General features: G+C 35.6%; 1 protein-coding gene across 1 annotated transcript in view; it reads left to right on the plus strand.

Annotated features, from left to right (window-relative positions):
* The window catches only part of COL2A1 (collagen type II alpha 1 chain), a 64,940-nt gene extending 39,742 nt beyond the window's left edge, over positions 1-25,198 (plus strand). The window contains exons 32-54 of the mRNA XM_088465959.1: positions 905-949; positions 1,232-1,330; positions 1,422-1,529; positions 2,434-2,487; positions 7,292-7,345; positions 8,441-8,494; positions 8,987-9,040; positions 9,759-9,866; positions 10,253-10,306; positions 10,461-10,514; positions 11,760-11,921; positions 12,195-12,302; positions 15,556-15,663; positions 18,051-18,104; positions 18,584-18,691; positions 19,211-19,264; positions 19,742-19,849; positions 21,168-21,221; positions 21,323-21,430; positions 21,594-21,882; positions 22,477-22,664; positions 22,857-23,099; positions 23,555-25,198. Of these exons, the coding sequence (XP_088322085.1) occupies positions 905-949; positions 1,232-1,330; positions 1,422-1,529; positions 2,434-2,487; positions 7,292-7,345; positions 8,441-8,494; positions 8,987-9,040; positions 9,759-9,866; positions 10,253-10,306; positions 10,461-10,514; positions 11,760-11,921; positions 12,195-12,302; positions 15,556-15,663; positions 18,051-18,104; positions 18,584-18,691; positions 19,211-19,264; positions 19,742-19,849; positions 21,168-21,221; positions 21,323-21,430; positions 21,594-21,882; positions 22,477-22,664; positions 22,857-23,099; positions 23,555-23,701 (2,415 nt within the window). The 3' untranslated portion in view covers positions 23,702-25,198. The remainder of the gene's footprint in view (positions 1-904; positions 950-1,231; positions 1,331-1,421; positions 1,530-2,433; positions 2,488-7,291; positions 7,346-8,440; positions 8,495-8,986; positions 9,041-9,758; positions 9,867-10,252; positions 10,307-10,460; positions 10,515-11,759; positions 11,922-12,194; positions 12,303-15,555; positions 15,664-18,050; positions 18,105-18,583; positions 18,692-19,210; positions 19,265-19,741; positions 19,850-21,167; positions 21,222-21,322; positions 21,431-21,593; positions 21,883-22,476; positions 22,665-22,856; positions 23,100-23,554) is intronic.
* The last annotated feature ends 672 nt before the right edge of the window (positions 25,199-25,870 follow it).

Below are 25,870 nucleotides of genomic sequence, written 5' to 3' on the forward strand. Positions count from 1 at the left end.
TAAGGTAAGGTAAAAGTAAGGAAGGGTAGAGGAAAGGGAAAAGTAAAGTAAAGGTAAGGTAAAGGAAAAGTAATGTAAATGTAAGGTAAAGGTAAGGGAAAAAGAGGAAGAAACAAAGGGAGACAGTTGAAGCTGCTCTGTACCCTTGCATTAACTCCTCTAGTGGAGAAGTTTCCCATAGCAATCAACCCGATACTAGTTATAATTTGTATAGTACATTCTATAAAATTTTTTATATTGCTATGAGCATCTTCTCCTCTTGTCCTTTTTAGATAGCTGCTAATGACTGATAACATTACAGAGTAGTCACTTTGTTCTCATTACCTTTATTATTTTTCCTATCACTTGCAGTTACAAACCAGAATTAATTAATTATCCAAAATGGCTTTACAGCATTTCATATTTAGATGTAGAATGTATACACATATGTATGCAACCTTCTATTCCACTGTAGCTCAGAGCAGGCTAAGGATATATAAGTCTAGAGTAATTGGGTGTGCCTGTTGTTGATTACATACACATGGAAAATTTGTGAACAATCATACAGGTGCTTACAATGAAGAACAAATAAATAAATGTCACTTTATACTTGGGTGAATGCTTCACATGTAGATCCTTCCTTTCCTTTACCTTGTTTCAAGTTGTAGGTATTTTCCACTGCAAAGAGACATATTGCAGAAAAAAAGAACACAAAAAGAGTGTCTTATCTTTAAAGCAAATACTAAAGTTCAAAAGCAGAGGAAAAATGGGAAAGATGTGTACGAAAGGGAAGAGATGACAGACACCATAGCCTTTGACAACTATAGAGTGTTCTAAATGTCCAAAATCAATGTACAGTATATTTGCTATTATTTGCTCTTAAATAAAAAAAAACTTACATTGCTCTTTTTTATCACTATTCCAGGGTGTTCCCGGAGAAGCTGGTGCTGCAGGTCTTGTTGGACCGAGAGTAAGTAATAGTATTTATTCATAATTTTAATATATTATTATTGTTATTATTATTATAATAATAATAATATTGTACCCTAATTATTTATGTTCACAACACTGTACCTTGAGGCCAGTTTGTTTCAACAATCACATGGTTTGGAAATACATATATACATAAATACACTTACTTTAAAATATTTTATTGTGTCACTATTAATTTTTTATTGTATAATATTATAAACAGGTACATATTCCAAATGGTCTTATCAACTAAATGACCAATGTTATCACTGCCTTTTAGGGTGAACGTGGTTTCCCAGGTGAACGTGGCTCATCAGGTCCTCAAGGTCTCCAAGGTCCACGTGGTCTTCCTGGTACTCCTGGTACTGATGGCCCTAAGGTAAGAACAGTTTAGGCTCTGTTTATGTGTATCTGCAATATGAGATCTGTGTAAAAACTGGTTGATTATGTATCATTAATGTTCTCTCTAGGGTGCTACTGGTCCATCCGGTCCCAACGGTGCCCAAGGACCCCCTGGTCTTCAAGGCATGCCTGGTGAGAGAGGAACTGGTGGTATCCCTGGAGCTAAAGGTGACAGAGTAAGTAATCTAATTCCATCTTATACTAGTCTCCGTCTTCACCATAACACTATAAAAAAGCTATTATAGACAAAAGGATAATTTTGTAACGTGCCCATATGGTCACACTGCAGCCTACAGTGTTTGCTTGCAGACATTCATTTTTAGTTTTGTTGTATACAATGATTGTGTAATAACTTGGCCCCAGATATTTTGCAAAAGAGTAAAATCAGCCTCAACATACAATATATTTCCAAGTCATTTTTGCTAAAAATAACATCCGTGTGTGTGTTTGTATCCAATGACTGGCACACGTGTGGCGTGGCTAAGCATTTTGTAGCACATGTGTCTATAGTCTATAAGATGAATAGGAGCCATTTTAATGTCAGAAAGCAGAATGGCTAGGTCCATCCACATACTGTACATACATACATAGATAAATACATACATACATACACACATATATGTAGATCTTAGAATTTTGCTAAGTGAGAAATATACTTTAAAACAAATAGTTATCATTTTTACTAGTCCTAAACCATATGAAAACCTATCATTGTAAGCATTATTACTTGGCACATACACATTTTCCAGTGTTCCTACATAATGTCGCTACTGTGGAAGAAAACAATATTATTATTCACAACTAGCAAAACAACAGCGCCACATTGTTACATAGAAACACCATCTTGGCGCTAGAGTTTGCATCAAAATAGTTTGAAGGTTCTAAAACCTAATGGCCTGGAATCAAGAATAATAAGTAACGTCTATTTTTTTTTAGTGGTTGCTAGTGAATAATTAATTTCACTTTTATTCACTTAGTATGAACATAATGTATATTTTATGCTACGGCTGAGAAATACCAGGTGAGCATACAGTACTAATATTTTATTTTGCTAATTGTTTACTTTCTCTTTGTAAATAGGGTGACTCTGGTGAGAAAGGACCTGAAGGTGCTCCTGGAAAAGATGGCGCAAGAGTAAGTACTGTATGAGGACATGATGAACTATTAGTTACAACCTGCTCTACGTATGGACGGCTTGTGAGTCGTGACATACCTCCATTTTGAATAGGACTCTCTCAGTAAGGGATAATGTATATTACAGGCAATACTTATTGAGACACTCCTTATTAAGAGTTTGTATTTCCCCGGGGTGTTTTTATTACTACCTGTTTTTTAAAATTTACCATTTTTAGGTGTATTCAATTCTTCCCATCAGTATTTATATGTATTTTATATTAGATATAGGTAATTGTGTTTTAGAGTTGTACTATAAATATGTCCAATGACCATGTTATGTTAGATAAGTTTATAGTTCTATGTCTGTATAAAGTTCTTCACAATTGTATTATGAGCATGTTGTAGTGGTTTTGTGGGGTAGATGTAGCATTCTATGTCGGTATAGAATATTATAGATTTGTATTATGATAATGTTGGCTTGGTATTGTGTCCTATGTCGGTATAGAATATCATACATTTGTATTATGAACATGTTGACTAGATATAGTGTACGAACTCTACATAGATTGTCATAGATTTGTATTATGATCGTATTGGCTAGATGTAGTGACCTATGTCGGTATAGAATATTATAAATTTGTAGTATGATCATGTTGGCTAGGTGTAGTGTCCTATGTCGGTATAGAATATTATAGATTTGTTTTATGATCGTATTGGCTAGGTGTAGTGTCCTATGTCGGTATAGAATATTATAAATTTGTAGTATGATCATGTTGGCTAAGTGTAGTGTCCTATGTCGGTATAGAATATTATAGATTTTTAGTAGAGGAGTAGCGTGCAACCATGGCGCCTGGAGGAAGTGCATGTCATACTGCCCCCCTCTCTGTACTGAACTGTGCCAGTGGGGTATCGCCAGCCTGCGGGGGAATACTGAAGTGGAGAGAAAAAGTGCAAACAGTGGCAGTATGACACTTGGCATTGAAGGAATAGCATGCTTCCCCCAAAGGGACCTGGTTGGCGCCCTCTGTCCATTTTGGTGCCCGGAGCTCATGCTCCAACAGAACCACCCTCGCTACTCCCCTGATTTGTAATATGATCATGTTGGCTAGGTGTAGTGTCCTATGTCGGTATAGAATATTAAAGATTTGTATTATGATAATGTTGGCTATGTGTAGTGATCCATGTCGGTATAGAATATTATAGATTTGTAGTATGATCATGTTGGCTAAGTGTAGTGTCCTATGTTGGTGTAGAATATTATAGATTTGTAGTATGATAATGTTGGCTAGGTGTAGTGTCCTATTTCGGTATAGAATATTATAGATTTGTAGTATGATCATGTTGGCTAGGTGTAGTGTCCTATGTCGGTATAGAATATTAGAGATTTGTAGTATGATCATGTTGGCTAGGTGTAGTGTCCTATGTCGGTATAGAATATTATAGATTTGTAGTATGATCATGTTGGCTAGGTGTAGTGTCCTATTTCAGTATAGAATATTATAGATTTGTAGTTTGATCATGATGGCTAAGTGTAGTGTCCTATGTTGGTATAGAATATTATAGATTTGTAGTATGATAATGTTGGCTAGGTGTAGAGTCCTATTTCGGTATAGAATATTATAGATTTGTAGTATGAGCATGTTGGCTAGGTGTAGTGTCCTATGTCAGTATAGAATATTATAGATTTGTAGTATGATCATGTTGGCTAGGTGTAGAGGCCTATGTCAGTATAGAATATTATAGATTTGTAGTAAGATCATGTTGGCTAGGTGTAGTGTCCTATGTCGGTATAGAATATTAAAGATTTGTATTATGATAATGTTGGCTATGTGTAGTGATCCATGTCGGTATAGAATATTATAGATTTGTAGTATGATCATGTTGGCTAAGTGTAGTGTCCTATGTTGATATAGAATATTATAGATTTGTAGTATGATAATGTTGGCTAGGTGTAGTGTCCTATTTCGGTATAGAATATTATAGATTTGTAATATGATCATGTTGGCTAGGTGTAGTGTCCTATGTCGGTATAGAATATTAGAGATTTGTAGTATGATCATGTTGGCTAGGTGTAGTGTCCTATGTCGGTATAGAATATTATAGATTTGTAGTATGATCATGTTGGCTATGTGTAGTGTCCTATTTCAGTATAGAATATTATAGATTTGTAGTATGATCATGATGGCTAAGTGTAATGTCCTATGTTGGTATAGAATATTATAGATTTGTAGTATGATAATGTTGGTTAGGTGTAGAGTCCTATTTCGCTATAGAATATTATAGATTTGTAGTATGAGCATGTTGGCTAGGTGTAGTGTCCTATGTTGATATAGAATATTAAAGATTTGTATTATGATAATGTTGATAATGTCGGTATAGAATATCATAGATTTGTAGTATGATCATGTTGGCTAGGTGTAGTGTCCTATGTCAGTATCGAATATTATAGATTTGTAGTATGATCATGTTGGCTAGGTGTAATGTCTATGTCAATATAGAATATTATAGATTTGTAGTATGATCATGTTGGCTAGCTGTAGTGTCCTATGTCGGTATAGATTATTAAAGATTTGTAGTATGATCATGTTGGCTAGATATAGTGTCCAAAGTCTACATAGATTTTCATAGATTTGTAGTATGATCATTTTGGCTAGGTGTAGTGTCCTATGTCAGTATAGAATATTATAGATTTGTAGTATGACCATGTTGGCTAGGTGTAGTGTCCTATTTTGGTATAGAATATTATAGATTTGTAGTATGATAATGTTGGCTAGGTGTAGAGTCCTATTTCGCTATAGAATATTATAGATTTGTAGTATGATCATGTTGGCTAAGTGTAGTGTCCTATGTTGGTATAGAATATTATAGATTTGTAGTATGATAATGTTGGCTAGGTGTAGTGTCCTATTTCAGTATAGAATATTATAGATTTGTAGTATGAGCATGTTGGCTAGGTGTAGTGTCCTATGTTGGTATAGAATATTAGAGATTTGTAGTATGATCATGTTGGCTAGGTGTAGTGTCCTATGTCGGTATAGAATATTATAGATTTGTAGTATGATCATGTTGGATAGGTGTAGTGTCCTATTTCAGTATAGAATATTATAGATTTGTAGTAAGATCATGTTGGCTAGGTGTAGTGTCCTATGTTGGTATAGAATATTATAGATTTGTATTATGATAATGTTGGCTATGTGTAGTGACCCATGTCGGTATAGAATATTATAGATTTGTAGTATGATCATGTTGGCTAGGTGTAGTGTCCTATGTCGGTATAGAATATTATAGATTTGTAGTATGATAATGTTGGCTAGGTGTAGTGTCCTATTTCGGTATAGAATATTATAGATTTTTAGTATGATCATGTTGGCTAGGTGTAGTGTCCTATGTTGATATAGAATATAATAGATTTGTAGCATGATCATGTTGGCTAGGTGTAGTGTCCTATGTTGGTATAGAATATTATAGATTTGTAGTATGATAATGTTGGCTAGGTGTAGTGCCCTATTTCGGTATATAATATTAAAGATTTGTAGTATGATCATGTTGACTAGGTGTAGTGTCCTATGTCGATATAGAATATTAGAGATTTGTAGTATGATCATGTTGGCTATGTGTAGTGTCCTATGTCAGTATAGTATATTAGAGATTTGTAGTATGATCATGTTGGCTAGGTGTAGAGTCCTATGTCGGTATAGAATATTATAGCTTTGTAGTAAGATCATGTTGGCTAGGTGTAGTGGCCTATGTTGGTATAGAATATTATAGATTTGTATTATGATAATGTTGGCTATGTGTAGTGACCCATGTCGGTATAGAATATTATAGATTTGTAGTATGATCATGTTGGCTAGGTGTAGTGTCCTATGTCGGTATAGAATATTATAGATTTGTAGTATGATAATGTTGGCTAGGTGTAGTGTCCTATTTCGGTATAGAATATTATAGATTTTTAGTATGATCATGTTGGCTAGGTGTAGTTTCCTATGTTGATATAGAATATAATAGATTTGTAGCATGATCATGTTGGCTAGGTGTAGTGTCCTATGTTGGTATAGAATATTATAGATTTGTAGTATGATCATGTTGGCTAGATGTAGTGCCCTATTTCGGTATATAATATTAAAGATTTGTAGTATGATCATGTTGACTAGGTGTAGTGTCCTATGTCGATATAGAATATTAGAGATTTGTAGTATGATCATGTTGGCTATGTGTAGTGTCCTATGTCAGTATAGTATATTAGAGATTTGTAGTATGATCATGTTGGCTAGGTGTAGAGTCCTATGTCGGTATAGAATATTATAGCTTTGTAGTAAGATCATGTTGGCTAGGTGTAGTGGCCTATGTTGGTATAGAATATTATAGATTTGTATTATGATAATGTTGGCTATGTGTAGTGACCCATGTCGGTATAGAATATTATAGATTTGTAGTATGATCATGTTGGCTAGATATAGTGTCCAAAGTGTACATAGATTTTCATAGATTGGTAGTATGATCATTTTGGCAAGGTGTAGTGTCCTATTTCAGTATAGATTATTATAGATTTGTATTATGTTCAGGTTGGCTAGGTGTAGTGTCCTATTTCAGTATAGAATATTATAGATTTGTATTATGATCATGTTGGCTAGGTATAATGTGCGAAGTCTACATAGATTGTCATAGTTTTGTATTATGATCATGTTGGCTAGGTGTAGTGTCTAAAGTCTACATAAATTGTCATATAATTGTATTATGATCATGTCCAATGGTTAGTTAATTTAGGGAAGTATAGTGTGAATGTGAATATGTCTTCATTTAATTTCTATTTATTTTGCAGGGTTTGACTGGTCCTATTGGCCCACATGGTCCAAGCGGTCCTAATGGAGAGAAAGTAGGTGTCATATCATCCACAAATTTGTTAAAAATGAAAGTAGAAAATTTTAATGATTTCATCACTATATGATAGTCATATAACTAGGATTTAAGCAGTTGTATAGCCGATAATAGTTGGTAATATTAAAAAATGATCATCATTATAACAACAACATATACATTGGAAGCTGTCATGGAAATAATGAAGCATTATAATATATAATAATATATAGGGTGGTATAAATGTTATACATTTGTCTTGGTGGGTCCATGACTCTGGCAGATTCCTCTGCTCATGTCTCTAAGCTTTTGTCAGTAGACTGCTCTAATACAAAAATCAGAAATCACATTGCCTGTCACAATTCTTGTAGGACTATTAGAACATCAGAAGGATAACAAGGTTGTATATAGTTCATACTGTCTAAGAGGATAAAATTGCATGAAGCACTAGATTTATATTATATACTGCATTGGAAATGTTCAATCCATAACCTCATCCTAGTGGCAGAAAAGTAAATAAAAAGTGAGAAGATTCAGTACGTGCAGTTCTATTGCCTACATGGGCAAAAACCAAAGTCATAAACACAACAATATAAGTTACAGTATAAGCAATTATTTTATCTTGCAACTACAAGTGGGTGAAATCTGTATTGATAATGCTGAAACTCCGTATCCAGTAGTTGTCTATGAACAGGTCAGTTCTGTTGCCTTAAAATACATCCCTAAAACACATGTTCAGAGCCAGTTTTAAATGGATATTTTTGGAGAAACGCGTGATCTTTTACAGTGCATTTGACAGTGCAGTTCCCAGATTAATCACAAATTGAAATTATTGATATAATTTCTAATTATAATAAAATATTAGAAATCACGTTTATTTTTACAAATTAACAAGAATAAGAAGAATGGAATAATATCTCCAGAAACAGAAATGAAACACGCATTTTAACTGTATTTGTTTCCTGTACTTAATATTATAAAAATGACCAATGGTTTTAAATGAGGAAGTTAAAGTTTTCTCAAATTGCATTAAATTTAAATATGTTTATTTGCTTGTAATATTGTTGCATAAAATGTGGTTTTTGAAAATGCATTGTTCTCTTCTTTATTTTAGGGAGAATCTGGTCCTCCTGGCCCATCTGGCATTGTTGGCGCCCGTGGTGCTCCTGTAAGTTTTTTTATACTATATGTAATTTCTGTATTGGACATTTATCATGGTATTTTACTTGTTTTTCTTTAGACAAATTGAAGTTTTCCAAGTATATTTGAACATAGGATATATAACGGTGTACAGTAAAATGATATATAGTATAGTGCAACATATTGACAGTTATATAATAATATACTATGAGATAAGAGCAAACAAAATACTTTTATGATGAAGACTAATGCATACATTGTCTGATGTGACAAAAACTAGGCTCTTATTATAAAAGCAAAGTCACAAAAGTGTTTATCTTTACTTTTTGTACTTGTTAACAATTGTCATTTACACCGATGTGAATAAGTTGCTTTTAAGTCGATTTGGTAGTTTTGATAATAAGCAAGTTAACAAAGATATATAATATCAGATTACCAGAATACCAGAATTAATTTTTCTAATACTCAAACTGTAATGTTTCCAACTAAAACACTGACCATGGTATTATTTCTTTTATAGGGTGATCGCGGCGAGGGTGGCCCACCTGGTCCCGCTGGTTTTGCTGGTCCACCTGTAAGTAAAAAGGCCCCCCCTCAAAAAAAAACAACCAAAAAAACAGTTGCTTATCTAATATCTTCAACATACCATAAGTCCAATTGTCCAGCATAGAGTATGTCTTGATCTGTTATAATTCTAAGTGAACTTCAATACAAATCATGATAGATCATGGCTGTGAAAACCCCTCTTTGGAATTTATATTTTCTTGTTTCAAGTAGACGTTCAACTTTATTAAGATGTTATAAGAGGAATTCATTCATAGATTTAGCTATGTACATTATTACATGTATGTACATTTTCCACAATGGTCTAGAGAGATTTGGTCAGAAGTGGATTTGTCACTACAAAACTCATGGACAGTCTTCTTTGGGATAAATATCCTAAGACTGATCATTTATAACAAGACATAGGCATATTAGAAACTTGACAAACTGATTGCTCAGCTCAGGTTCTGAGACATAGATTTGCACATTTTGCAGCATGAATATGATCCAGATTAACTGGAATAAAACCACTATACCTTTAAAGGGCCTATGTAATACAGTGGCCAAGGAAGCTTAATTTGATTGCTATGTTGAGAAAGCCACCATACCACCTTCTTGGCATATCCATGTTGTGCATCATCAATCAATTTTCAAAGTTTCAATCTTGAAGATATATTGTGGCCTAATGTTCTCTACATTACAGTATGTGCTCCTGGTATAGGTTCTGAGATACATCCTCTGTTTTTCAGGGTGCTGATGGTCAACCTGGCATTAAGGGTGAGCAGGGAGAGTCTGGTCAGAAGGGCGATGCTGGTGCTCCTGGTCCTCAAGGTCCATCTGGTGCTCCTGGCCCACAGGTTTGTTCAGTATATCCACAATAATTTACATGGAATAAAAATAATAAGTTGAAATTCGGTGGCACAGTCAGAATATACCAAATCCACCTAACAGTCAAAGATAGGAATTTTACCTGTGCATGATCCCATTGGACTATAATACCAATGTACATATATTTATTGCAACAATTAAATGTTACATTAGATGAATAGTGGAAGGCAATTTCTATTATTATTACTATACAGTAGTATATGTTTTGCAGTTGTACATAATTTTAGTAGCAGATAGATTCTCAGCATTGTCACAAAAATATAACATAATAGAATAAACAAAATAGGAATGCATATGAACCATTAATTTTACTTAATATTAACTTGTAACATAACCGATGTCCTTGTCATTCCAGGGCCCAACTGGTGTTAATGGTCCTAAAGGAGCTCGTGGTGCCCAAGGTCCAGCTGTAAGTACAATTTTACTGTCCAACCATCCTAAATTATTGTATTTCATAGGTTAAAAAGCTGTGAAGAAAAGTATGAGCTATCCTTTTAACAAGAGGATAAATCTCGAAATGTTAATGGACTAAATTTTGTAATCATATTCTCTTCTACCTGTAGGGTGCTACTGGATTCCCTGGTGCTGCCGGCAGAGTTGGCCCTCCTGGTCCCAATGTAAGTAACATGCCTTTATTTACCAGGTTCAAGTAACACATATACAACGACATTTTCATGATGTCATCAGAGTTTTTGCCACATGTGAGGGAAGTAATACATTGATTTCCCTTACAAACATTCGGGGGTTAGTACACAATTATACATGCAGTTCTCTTAAATACATTATATTTGTGACATAGGCCATTTTACCTAGGTCCCCATGCAGGCAAATATAACTCTCAAAACCTTCAAATGTGTTTTGACAATTCACCTTTTCAAGCAAGCTTATCAAATTTGTAATCTTCTGATCACCTCCCCTCTACACAGATCACACAAAATTGACATGAGTTCTTGTTCTACACCCAAACTAACATTGCTGTGTGACTGGATCACATACTGTAGCCACAAAAAGCAGTTTTCCACTTAAAATCTGGCTGGACACATATGCACTATGTGTATCACACTCTTTTGCTTTCTTATCTCTTAGTTTGTCTACAAATGCCCAGTGTTGTTTTATTACTGTGTTGTTCCCAATGTAAAGCGCTAGTGAATATGCTAGCACTATGTATATAATAGCAAATAATAATAGATGAAGAACTATTGACATTGAGGGCCAAATGTAATAGGGTGAGAGTTTAGAAAATGTGAGAGAAAACTCTCTCACATTTTTAAACCCAACCAATGTATTAAAGTCACAGAACATGCAAACTTGCATGTTTTTCAGACTCAAAAAACTCTCAAGATTTAAACTCTCATCTACATAGGTGTTTCCTGTATTGAAAATACAACTCAATCAATGTATTAGTGTGAGAGTTTTACTGTTAAACTCTGACATTTTCTAAACTCTCACCCTATTACATTTGGCGCTAAGATAGAAACAGTGACACAAAAGCCTTTCTGCCAACTCTGATTCTTTTGTTTTTTGACAAATAGTTTTACATTATATCTCTGTGTTTTAAATATATCAGTCTATAATTTATTAGATGATCTCTTTCAGTCCCAATGTATATAACTGCAATAATAAATAAAGACTGAAACAGCATAATTAATGATTAAATAATTAATGATAAAATATATTTTTTAACAATTAATTATGTGCAATAAATAACTGGGTACAAAAACCAGGACCATTTTTAGTCTGTAAACTTACTTACTGTATTTTTGGTAGTTTTTGCTTTTAATGATGAGTATTATGTAATTATTATTATTATCATTATTCATATTAATAACTTCTGAATAATAACATTTTAAACCAATTTATAGGGAAACCCTGGGGCTCCTGGTCCTCCTGGATCTGCTGGTAAAGATGGACCAAAGGGTGTTCGTGGTGATGGTGGTCCTGCTGGTCGTGCTGGTGACCCAGGTCTTCAAGGTCCTTCTGGTCCTCCTGGTGAGAAGGGAGAGCCTGGTGAAGATGGTACTTCTGTGAGTATAGTTTTACATATGTCATCCAATTGTGTGTTGGGGTCTAAAATCACCACTGAGCATATGACAAGAAGAGGGGAAAAGTATTTAAAAATCATATTGTCTTACTCATATACCTGTAGTTCCCTTGATGCCTCCTAAATTTAATCAGCCAGACTATCTTCATTACCACAGTTCTCACTACATACATAGTCCTGTGATATTACTGTATTGCCAATTCTATATCGTCCATTAGGAATACTAATTCTGAGTATTGGTCAAAATCTTCTTTAGGGTCCCGATGGTCCCCCTGGTCCTCAAGGTTTGGCTGGACAGCGTGGTATTGTTGGTCTTCCCGGTCAGCGTGGTGAGAGAGGTTTCCCTGGCCTTCCAGGACCCTCTGTAAGTATAAATTTCTGCAATGTGAAGTGAAAGTGTTATAATACAAGAACACCATGAGTAATATTGTACTTTCTTGTAAAATTAGTTCTTATAGAGTAATATTGTGTCTTCAGCTAAAATAGTGACTTTTGTATGACATACAATAGTACATATATTTTTTTATCATATAAAATAGTACTAGAAAATCAATTCAACACAGTATACAGTACACCAAGAGTAATAGAAATAATCTAGTTGCTTTCTTGTGGTTTACAGTGAGAATGTGCCTTTATATGTACTTTGTTCTCGCTAGTGTGTTACATTTATACTACATTACACCAAATAGAGCTATCACTTATGCATTGTCTTAGTAATAACTAATGTAATATAGGGCACAGTACTCCGAACCCTACATACTTAAACTGCTTTGTCCAAATAAGTTCTGGGATAGAATTGACGGTTAGTAAAGTGTGAAATGACAATTGAAATGAATAATAGTAAGCAAGATCACAGATAATCTAAAGCATTGTTGCCACAGGCATTTGTCTAATTTACCTAAATTTTAAATACAACCAGTAGTGGAAGCGACCCATTATATCTGTCACTTCTCCTAATGCTTTTATTATAATTAGTAAAATCTGCCACCCACAGGGACCGCCTGGCAGTGGCAGTGGCTTCCCATTGGAAGCACTCAATGCTAATCACAGTTATACCCCGACAGGCAGACCCAAGATGTTTTCTCCCCAAGGGACTGTCAATCTGGACTGCAATCAGCAAAGAGAGCGCTTCCCATGGGAAACCACTCCCTTGCTATAATGTCAGCCCTGTCTGACTTCTAGGAGCTGCTGCCAATACAGTCCCTAGAAAACTGGTTGTTGATTTGAGCGCATGTGCGGAATCGAGATCCTGTGCATGCGCACATTGTAGACGAACAGACCCCCCCCCCCTCCCTGGTAATTGAAGATAAGAGCTGCCACTGATTATAACATTATCACAGTCCATCCACTTACAATTTCCATACCTCCACTTAAGTTTCCACTTTGGAAAACCTTTCAACTTCCACTTTGGAAAACCCTTCTATCAATTTGGATATGTTGAATTTCAGTGCTACACTTGTATTCTTATGGGTGGTGAGACTGTTTTGGGCCACAGAACAATATTTATTGAATAAAGAAGGACATATATAATCCATATGTAACTATTCTCCCAAAACTTTATTATAGACATTTCTTGATGTATATGTTTTAAAATAAATGAAAGTAAAACTTAAATAAATGGCTTATTATGTTGCTGTTCTTCCTTAGAAGTCATTAAACACTAAGGGGTATGTATACTAAAGAGCGGGTTTTTAGAAGTGTAGACGTTGCCTTTAGCAACCAATCAGCTTAACTTAATTTAACATTTATCTAGCACATTCTAGAAGATAATAGCTAGAATATGATTGGTTGCTATGGCCAACATCTCCACTTCTAAAAGAAAAAGCAATCACCGGCGCCTGAGATAAATCTATTAATTGACCACTGACCAGTTTCATTTAAAGCACCCATAAAAAGATCACAGCTCTATAAACAACAGCATATCTCATTTAGGATAAACAGAAACAGTTGTAGCTTTTTCACTTTTTAGCAGATAATGTGTATCCACTTGAGGCTTTTTTTATCCTCCCTTGATATTATCCTTTTCTGGAATATTGTATATGAGTTTTTAGTTCCAGCTAACACCATATGTTTCCTTTTATGCTGCAATGTTGTATAGATTTGTGAAACAGATTGTATGTGTGCTTTAAATGCAACATTTTACTATAAAAAATATTAGTGGAAAATTATTTTTTTAGTAGTAACATCGGAGGTGTATGTTCTAATTAGTTCATCAGTGAACTACATGTGAACGTTTAATAAGTATTCTTATTTGGAAAGTGTTTTTGTATATTGAGAATTTTTGAATGTGAAGAAATGTGTGTATAATGTGTATAATGTGTGTATTAAGCTGGTTTACTAAGGAAACTAGATACATTTAAATAATTTTTCTTTATATATAAAACGGTCTGCCAGCGCTCTAAATTTTGTATTTTTTTTATTCCGCTTCTAAAAACCTGCACTTTAGTAAATATACACCTATAAATATTCACCTAAGGGTGCAGATACAATTACGGGTGATGTGCCACCAAACATCACAACAGTGTTCAACTGAAGACATATTTTCCCATTACGGTACTTTCAACACCTCTATGAGGTGCAAGAAAAAAGTAGCGATGTTGCTGGCCACAATGTACTATTCCAGAATGGCACATTACAGCTATTGCCAGGGCTGCCATCAGGGAACTACTGCCGAGACTGGAGTCCCAGGTCCAGACACTTAGCAGAAAGGGGGGCCCTGCTCCTACCACCTGCACCCACCGCGCCCCCTCCCCATCGTATGTGTGGTATTTTTTTTACGGAGAGCAGCAGCAGCACTCCTTAGCAGCACGTCAGTTTATATTGAGCCACTGAGCTGGCGGGCAGTTGGACCTGCTGAGGCTCTAAAAGCCCCAGGCCGTCCAGCAACATGCATGCGCTTGCACTGCAATGCCGGACTCAGCAGAGCAGAAGCCGGTAAGTTTAAACGCGCTGCCGATGGGCTGGGCTGTGCCTGTGAGAGAGGGGGAAGGCTCAACACACATTAGGGACCTGGCCAGACACACATTAAGGGGGCTGCCTGGACTCACATTAGGGGCCTGGCTAGACATATAGAAGGGGGGTTGGCAGAATGCACAGAAAGGGAGGCTGGCTGGACGCACATAAGGGAAGGGCTGGCTAGACACAGAAGAGGGCAGGCTTGATATTTTTTAGCCCACATTTTTTTTTGTAGGAATAAGATAGCGGTGGAAGGGTGTGGGGGGGGGGGGGGGGCTACCAATTTTGTCAGTTCCGGGCCCCACAATTTCTGATGGCAGCCCTGGCTATTGCATTCAGTTGAATCACCTCTGAAGGCTTAGCATAGTCAACAAAAGCAACATCGTTGCCATAAAAATATATTGGGCATTCAAGTGCAGCGTTATAGTTGCAACTAAATATCAGCATATTATTAGCCATTTACAGAAGTAAAACATACATGCTACAAATAGATCAGAACTGATCTAATTGGCTCTAAAAGAGTCTATAGATAAATAACAGAACATTATGTTGGCTATAAAAATATAATTAATAATGGCAAACCAAGATACAGTATGCCAGTAATACTTTCAGTGTTCAGACCTATTATATTCTTAATCCTCAGTTCCTAAATGTTTCCTTAGGGTGAGCCTGGAAAACAAGGAAGTCCTGGAGGTGCTGGTGACCGTGGACCCCCTGGCCCTGTTGGCCCACCTGGTTTGACTGGACCTTCTGGAGAGCCTGGACGTGAAGTAAGTACCTCAATTTGATGCAGATGAAATACACTAGATATCCCTTGCAAAGTAGCAGGATTAATCCCATTGTAGTATTAATCACAAACTAAATAACCATCTTTAGACTCCTCCTGTGGCCACTATTTCACATTCTGTGTCTGAATAGTTGATAAAAAAATACCTACAGATATACAGATGGAGCAGACTTAGTATAAGCAAATGTCCCAACCCAGCATTTGCCGGATCATTCAGGTTAATCATACTAATATTATATATAGCTGTAGGACACCTTACAATATGTTCCACCACACATGCATCTCCTGCCTACTGCTTCTGCCTGAATGAAAATAAGAAGGTGGAAATAGATTCAGAAGACTATAACAGTGTAGCAAAAGATGACTGTGTTACTGTGCTATGGGTAGAAGAATATTAATATAATATAGAAGATTCTATTTACTGTATAACATACAATAATGTAGACACATCCTTATTTGATGTTTTAAAAATGTTGCTGTAGTTTTCCTGTGGGGATGATAGGTAAAAGGGACATTACCCTTACTATGAATTAAGGCTTCTTTTCTAGGGTGAAAAATAGTTTAGCAGCTCTCAGCAACCAAAAGTTTGCATCACACTGGTGCGTTAGAACTTTGTGCGTTTCCAGACAGAAAGCCGCAGTGGTCTGAACCTTATCTAGTGACACACACATGTGAGCTTCTCATGGCTGTGAGCGAGTACAAGGACCTCAGAAGGGTGGACTTCCTGCCAGTAAAAAGTTCTGTAATGCCTGTGTGACACTAGACCAAAGAAAAAGATCCAGGAAACCAAAGATTCACAGAATAATGTCAAAGACATAAAATTACATGATAGGGCTGTAAAATGACTGGTCCTTTATGTGTTCTATATAGGACGGTTGTTTCACTGTATTGTTTGTCGTTGTCTCCCCACCACAATTCAGACAATTTTTTGTTAATCTACAAAGATCCTGCATCTTTCTTTGTTAGGTCTATTATGGTAGTTGCTGGGTTGAATTTTTTATTTAATTAATGGAAATAGTTTAAATAAAACCGTATGACAGCGATAGTGGTTAACAATTAGTACTGGCTTCAGAGTTAGGTAAATTAACAAATATTTTAATAAGGAATATTGCCTAAATGAGAATTTGGGCTATTAATCCCGAGTTACAAGAACAAGTTGACACTTATGCTTTGCCTGCTTTTGTGTAGACAAATGCATACTGTTTCTGAAGAAGAATAAGTGGCCACCTGTTGGGCTTTCTAACTAGACAACTGTCCAGCGAAACCACCAAGCACTACTCATCCAGGAGGTGGTGTTATTCCTGGCATGAGAGAAAGGGTTACTAAGGTGATGTCCTTTACTGCCTGACAAAGTCACCATCAAATACAATATTTAATTAAAACATTGAAAAAATATTTTATGGCATAAAATAATATAATTACTTTTTCACATTATAATTAATTGATTTATTACATATTGGCACGCCGGGATGCCGACTACATCCCATTGGGATGCATTTAAGGGTGTTGCAAGGGAAACTTTAAGACAACATTTATATTGATTTAAAGCAATGTATTTAGGGCCTGATTCAGAGCCGCTCGTTCGCTCCGAGCGATGTTCGCACAACTGCGCATGCGTATGGGTCGTAATGTGCATGCGCCAACCAGTCAGTGCGATCAGAAATCGAGCGCTCGCCAAATAGCGAGTGCCTGCTAATTTGAGTGACAGGATGAGGCGTTTGTGGGTGGTAACAGGGGAAGGTGCTTGAAAACGGGGAGTGGAGATCCGAACGCAGGCGTGCCAAACGGTCACAAGGGGCGTTTTAAGGGTGTGCATAATTAACAAAGCAGCGTTATCGACCACGTCACTTGGTTGTCTCTTAGCCTGAACTGTTCACATGATTGCGGTAGGATAAAACTACCACAAGCACTGCGAGCAGTTCAGATGCCTTTCGATGTACTCGATTAATCAAATAAATAGCGGAGATGACATATGATGCGAGCGGCCAGGGGGCGTCTTTACAAAATAGCAAGCGCATGTTTTGTTCACTCGCTCAGACATAGAGCCGTCAACAGACCGCAAAGAGCGAACGCTCAATTTAAATAGCCGGCCCCTTTTTCTAACCGAACGAGCGCAAATAGCGTGTGGCTCTGAATCATCCCTTAGTGAGGTTCCCCACATAGCATGAGATGGAACTGCTTGCTACTGTGAAATGTTCTGGACTTTTAATAAAATTTAAGTTAAATAATAGTAAATGAAAAATGAATGCACAAACAAGTGAAACTAGGATAAGTGCAATAGCATGTAATTATTATTTTGCTGTATAGTAGACCAAGGATAAAATTATTGTTAGACATATACTATAAGTCTAAAATGTTATTTTCCTTTAGGGAAACCCTGGATCTGATGGTCCTCCTGGTCGTGATGGTTCCACTGGCATGAAGGTAAGATTGGGAAAATTTCCAACTAGTAACATGATCACCAGGACAGCTTGGCTTATGATCACCAGGACTGCTTGGCTTGGCTTCCATTATGATGGAAGCGATGATAAAGCGTTTCAGCAGTCATTACTTTTAATGCTTTTTAACCTAATCCAATAAACATTCTTATTGTATGATAGCTTTGTTTTTCATGTTCTACATATGAAATAATAATGCTTTAGGATTTAAAGTAATTGGATACAAAGGTACTGTACATGCAATACCATGGTACACCATCATGGCCATAGCTTAAACTAATGATGAATGCAGCTCAAAATATTTGATATAAATCTAGTATAAACTTAGTGAGATAATAATACTTGTTAACCTTTATATCTTGATATTACATTTTTCTCTACCACAATACTTGTGAGTAATTATTCTATCACATACACCGTAAAAGAGTCCAAATAGATATGCAACTGTTTCCTCTATCCCTACAGGGTGACCGTGGTGAGACTGGGCCTCTTGGTGCACCTGGTGCTCCTGGCGCTCCTGGTGCTCCTGGCCCTGTTGGCCCAACTGGAAAACAAGGAGATAGAGGTGAATCTGTAAGTACATATATTTTTCTGAATAATCATTGAGTAACAATCTTTTTAAATGGCCAATTCTTGAACATATAATAATTGAGTACTCAGGAAGCAAGTTAGATGATCGTGTTTCCATACTATAGAAATGTTCAAAAGAGGTGCCAGGGATTTGTGATGCTCTTATGGAATTATAGCAGCATGCATAAAAAATTATTCCCCTAGTTTGTAAGATATTGTGCAGAGGATTAGCTATAGCTCTTGTACAACAATATTATCCATTTATTCTTACTTGTCCACATGGGACATAAGGGGAGGGTTACTGATACCACTACCCAAACTGATATATATTTCTTACAAGCTTAAGGAAAATAGAAGTACATTTAATGATAATAGCAAAGAAAAGAGTTGTTAGTTTAATACTCCTGTATCAAAGAGGCAAGTAGTCAGTGTATTGTTGCATTTTGTGAAGCTATATAGCATCAACCATACCATTAATACATGGTAGATATTCATTAATACAACTTGTATGTTCACTTGTAGGGTCCACAAGGTCCTTTGGGTCCATCCGGTCCAGCTGGAGCTCGTGGTCTGCCAGTAAGTACAACTCTCATTTTTATGTATTTGTGTCATTTTATTCAACAATTTCATGAGAAAAGCACATACTGTATGAACTAATTATCTTTCCATGCTATAATTCTAAATAAATAATAATAGGTGCCATGGTGTTTCCATGATTGGTAAGACAGAAATACAATGCATAATAGCTTAGTATCCTTGTGCATAATACTGAGCCCAGACGAATGACTGAGATAATTGAAGAATGAATATTATTTTTAGTTACAAACATTTTACACTCTTGTGTATAGTGAAAATGAAGATCAATCTCAGTTTGCCTCAACAATATTGATATTATAATATAATATTATTATTGAAATTATGCCAGTTATTAAATTGAATAGCCTATTTTACCATCAAAATAAATGTGTTACATTGTATCCTGTAAAATTGTTCACCTAGTATAGAATTGTATTATTTTTAAGGCTCTTTTTATAACATGTTCTTACATTTTAGGGTCCTCAAGGTCCTCGTGGTGATAAAGGTGAGGCTGGTGAAGCTGGAGAGAGAGGACAGAAGGGTCACAGAGGTTTCACTGGTCTTCAGGGTCTGCCCGGACCACCAGTAAGTACAATAACCAAAAATAATTGTTATTGTTTTATTAAAGATTGTTTAACTGATATTAATACACAAAATACTACACTAGTATCAGTCTTGCTTACACTCTAATTTCCTAATCACATAAATACACTAAGGTGAAACCTGACATATCCAAATTACCCTTCTAGATCAGAAAACCAACCAGCATGGCAAGGTGGCAATGCTAACCCTTGTGCCACTTTTTCACTCCATTGAAGTAATAAACTGAAATTTTTTTTTTAAATAGAGATCTCTAATTGACAAACACAAAATCCATTATTCTGAAACCATACCAATCCTTTCTATTGTTGCAATTTATTGTCCACGCAAAATTATTTTATGAACACAAGTATAGAAAATAGAGACCAGATCCAATTCTTGGCTTGCCAAAATTACTCAGCCATAATGGTTCAGTAATTAAAAATGTTTTCTGTTAATTTTACAAGCAAACATTGTTGATCCATTACAAAATCACTACCAGCTGTTTACCTACAAGTATCTGTTTGAAATATGATGTTAGTAACATTCGGGTTTGCTGGTTTGTTATTGGAAATATACTTTAAAAACAGGTGGAATTCTATGGTTGCCCATTTGTACATAACACTGCAGAACACTGTGTTTTTTTTAATCACAACCTCCTAACTTACATAATTTAGAAATGCTCATTAACATTAGTCAGGCTATTAGTTATTAACCGATTAGCTTTTTGCTTATTGCTTAGACTAATACAAAGTGCAAGTAGGACAAATGATAAAATATTTTTTTAAATGCCTCATCTTCATTCCCCCAACTGAAAATAAGCATGGTGCACTCATAATTACTATCTTAGAAAAATGTAACAATATTGTTTCACAATTAGGCTTCTATAAGACAAAGAAACACACAAATTTGCACAGTACACTGCTGTCAGCCAGTAAAAAACTAGTCAAGTGGTTCCTATCTGCAAAATAAAATGCAGAAGTCTTACTTACACACATTGCAAATTTTTCATAATCCTTTTGCCACTTTTCCGTACTGCTGCTAAAAGTTGGTCCCAACCCAAAATAATAAGAGTACAAGTATTGGGTGAGATATTGGTATGTTTTTAAATGAATCAATTCTTTTGTGGACACTTCATAATATTTGCTAATAAAGTACAGAACAAGTAAGCCTAGTGTTTAAGATGATCTGGCACTGTGATTGTGGCTACTATATATACCACTATACCAGGTGTTCATCAATATAGTACTATAAGCTCTATGTGTTATGAACATTTATTGTAAAACAGGGATTTATACACAAACTGTTTTCTTTTCTTTTTTAGGGTACTGCTGGTGATCAAGGTGCTACTGGTCCCGCTGGTCCTTCTGGTCCAAGAGTAAGTTCTGAAATATAACTAAAAATTATTATTATTACTATTGATTTTACTGTTCACTTTAGACATTATTAGTTAACTTACAACTTGTTTACCTTGTTTAGGGTCCTCCTGGGCCTGTTGGTCCTTCTGGCAAAGATGGTTCTAATGGTCTGCCTGGTCCAATTGGTCCACCTGGTCCACGTGGTCGTGGTGGTGAAACTGGTCCAGCTGTAAGTATACACACAATTTAATAATCTTCTGACAATCCCAAATTAGATTTAATTGTACATATTTTAAGTGCAATACTCATTCCATATCTCATTAGGAAACAGAAGGAAATGTAATTATTAACTACTGGATCACAACTCATCTGTTTTGTGCTTCTTTCAAAAGGGTCCTCCTGGTCAACCTGGCCCACCTGGTCCCCCTGGTCCTCCTGGCCCTGGCATTGACATGTCTGCATTTGCCGGCCTATCTCAGCCCGAGAAAGGACCAGATCCTCTCCGTTACATGCGTGCTGATCAGGCTTCCGCAAACCTCCGCCAGCATGATGTTGAGGTTGATGCCACTTTGAAATCACTGAACAACCAGATTGAGAGCATCCGTAGCCCAGATGGAAGCAAGAAAAACCCAGCTCGTACTTGCCGTGACCTGAAACTGTGCCACCCTGAATGGAAGAGTGGTATGTACAAAATTATCAATGCCATCCAGACTATTGACTAAATAGCAGTAGTTCAGTGTCTCTATTTTTTTCACCTTTAATTTTTACTTTGCAGTATTTTATATACACTCCATTTCATATAGGGGGAGATGTATCAAACCTTTTAAAGAGGACAGGTGGAGAAGTTACCCATAGCAATCAATTAACTTATAGCTATCTTTTTATAATGTTCTTGATGAATGATAGCTGGAAGCTGATTGGTTGCTATTTCCAACTTCTATACTTTGATACATCTCCCCCATAGTCTTTTTGCACCATACACTTTACTTATCATTCTCCAATTGTTTTGCTCTTATTGTTTATATTCTATCGTCCCATTAATCTGCATAAGGTCACTTCTTTCTAAGTCTAGTATGGTTAACTGAAGAACCACTATTTTATCTAGTTAATAAGTATGGATGATAGATTGGTATAATTACTATTAGTATCTTAAATAAAATGTTCAGGTTGTAATTCTTGCATCATATTTAATATTCTTCAGAACAGAAAAATGTATCTTGTCTCTATATAGCTATAAGTATTATCCTACTGACTGAATCCTGATCATTTTTTCAGGTGACTATTGGATTGACCCCAACCAGGGCTGTACTGTGGATGCCATCAAAGTCTTCTGCAACATGGAAACTGGAGAAACATGTGTATACCCCAACCCAAGCAAGATCCCCAGGAAGAACTGGTGGACAAGTAAGACCAAGGACAAGAAGCACATCTGGTTTGGAGAGACAATCAATGGTGGCTTCCAAGTAAGTACTTTTCATAATTAAATTCTGCGCATTAGACAACAATTAGTTTATTTAAGCAATGGAACTTTCCTACTTATATTTCTCAATTGACTTAGGCGCCTGTCATTGCCTATATTGTTATATATACATGTGATTATTGTGCTTTACGTGATTTAGCATCAAACTACAATATTTTTGTCTTTACCATTGCAGTTCAGTTATGGTGATGACAGCTCAGCACCCAACACTGCCAGCATTCAGATGACCTTCCTCCGCCTGCTGTCTATGGACGCATCACAGAACATCACCTACCACTGCAAGAACAGCATTGCTTTCATGGATGAGGCTTCAGGCAACCTGAAAAAGGCTCTCCTTCTCCAGGGCTCCAACGATGTTGAGATCAGAGCTGAAGGCAATAGCCGATTCACATATAATGCCTTGGAAGATGGCTGCAAGGTAAATATAAATGCAAAAATATTCAACAAAATATATGGGATAAAGAGTAAACTTAGGGGCTTCTTTGAATATTTAAATGTATAGCTGACCTAAGGAATAGTCCAAAGAAATCTACAATAACTTGGGACTAAATTGCCCTTTATCGAGTGTAATAAAATATCTAAATATAAGTTATCATGCACTGAAAACTTTGTTTTCTGCTTATTTAAATCATCATGGATAAAGAATATATGTGGTTTACTCTGATATAGTAAAATGGTATAACATCGTTGATCTTAGTTGGACATTACTGTCTAGAGGACGGAGAAAGAGGTAGAATGGAAAAGGCCTTTTACCGTCAAAGTGTTGGAACAGTAGCTAATACAATCTAAATGTTATTTTATAAAACTAAAGAAAAGTATATAATGATTACATGTTTATTTATGCTTTTAACCATTGTGCATTATTTATTCTAGAAACACACTGGCAAATGGGGAAAGACAGTTATTGAATACAGGACACAGAAAACTTCCCGCCTGCCCATCGTAGACATTGCACCTATGGATATTGGTGGAGCTGATCAGGAATTTGGCGTTGACATTGGCCCAGTTTGCTTCTTGTAAAAATCAAAAAAGTAAATAAAAATAAATAAAAACCCTAAGGACCTGAGTACTTTCCAATCACTTTTAGGACTTCTGCACTGAATGGCTGAACCGACCCCAAATTTCCATTCATCCACGCGCTTACATTTTGGACATTTTCATTTTCTATTGCAAGACCAGAAATGGGCAGACTGCGGAATAAAATCATGGTATTATTTATTTATTGTCTTCCTGTAAGACCTATGGGTCAGGTGAAGGTGTGACACTAACTGGCATGATTGAAAGCCCCCCATAACCGAAGTATGAAGTGCAGTTTAAGCAACCCTCCCCCTCACAGTGTATACCAGCAGACTACCAGACTGCGTGTCATTGAATGAAATGGTGCTATGTTGTAAAAAAGTTTGTATTTTGTAACATCAACTGATATAAAAATAACTTTTTTTGGAAAGTACAAGTTGATCTGAGCTTTGTTCTTTTTACTTTTTTTTTTTTTTTTTAATTATACTGTAGATAGCAAAGATTGAAAAGTTCCAGGATTTAAAGTTCGTCTGCCCTTTGTTTTGTTATTTTTTTTATTTCCAATATGAGATGAAGGAAGTTTAGGGCAAAATCTAAAACTTCCCAGGTTTAAGCTACCTCACACTAAGTAAAAAAAACTAGAAAGACACGAGTTTAATCTTGAAGCTGAACTAAACACACAGTAGGAACTGCAGAAACAGTCGTGGATGGAGAGATCATGGGTCGTTATGCCAAGATAAGGTGCTTACCTTACACTTCTGTGTTCTCCACTTAGTAGAAGTCTAAGAGATGGATCAAAGATCGAGGCTCATGAGAAATCAGTGGAGTAGATAATGGTGACTTAAGTGATTGCTGTTTTGTGGTGGAATGTGGACAATGCCAAAGTTTAGCAGCTAGAGTCAATAAAATCAGTATTGTAATAGGCAAGTGGATGATTTATACTGTTCAGGTCAAAGCCATTCAAAATAATTTCTTTGTTGTTTTCTAATTATGTATATGAATTGTTGATCCCTCAACTCTTTTTCCCTAAAAATATAAGTGTATCTAACTTTTACTTTGCAGAGTTTTAAGGGAAAAACAAGTAGATATTTTTGGCCCGAGGGGGAGGGGTGGGGGGGATCAATACCAGAATGGATAAAAAACTAAATAAGAATATGTACTATTTTGTATATGTAAAATAGATTTTTTTTTTATTTTGCAATACTGATTTTCAGCATGGTAGGCTAGTGAACATGTCCAACACCAACACTAATCTTTCTTGTGAAATAATTGTCTTACTGTATCTTTTTCTTTCATTTTCCCATCCCTCCTACTTTTCCGCAATAAAGATAGAAAGCTTTTTCTATTAAAAAAAAATAAAACACGTTTTGTTTGATTTTTTTTATTTGTATTAAAGTCCATCCTATGATGTAATCTTTGTTGAATGATGTTAATCTTATCTGGGATATTTCATGACAGAACGAAACAACACAAATAAAAATTTTAATTATAAAAAATTAACCACAAGGCTTTTTATTTTATTTTTTTAATTATTTGTGCTAGCTCATCCCTATATGTTTTGAGATTTGTAACAGTACACATTAACAAGACATTTCTTCTTGATGAGATTTTATATTAAGAAAATATTCACATTAGAAAACCTATATTAAATCCCATAGTACAGACATGATGTGTCAAGCAAAACATTTTAACCCAAAAATGTTGGTTTATTAGTGCCGCTAATGCTCAATTTTATCAGAAATCTGAACATTTTTAATTATAGTATGGTTTGTAAAATAAGTAATAAACTTTACAACTTATTTAATGAAAAGAAACAGTGTGATTTTGTTGTATTTCACAAACTTTGTTTTCTAAATATATATATATATATATATATATATATACACATATATAATTAATTTGCTGGTTCATTAGTTATCCTACAAATTGAAGACACCTGACATATATTGAACCAGTGCCCCTAGTGAAGGAAGGGATGCAATCACAAATTGAGGCCTCAGCTATGGTAAATGGTTGGTGCATTTTCACAGGGATGCAATGAATGAAGTATTTGTTTGATTACTAATGATTTAGTAGGATGAATCATAAGTAGTTAGCTTGCAGCCATATATTGCAGCCCTGATGTCCCTACAATGTTCTGCATTTGAAATAAAAAGAGATTTACGTTTAGGC

The sequence above is a fragment of the Taudactylus pleione genome, unplaced genomic scaffold (genome assembly GCF_031769625.1).
Source record: "Taudactylus pleione unplaced genomic scaffold, aTauple2 ptg000065l, whole genome shotgun sequence".
Taxonomy (NCBI): Eukaryota; Metazoa; Chordata; class Amphibia; order Anura; family Myobatrachidae; genus Taudactylus; species Taudactylus pleione.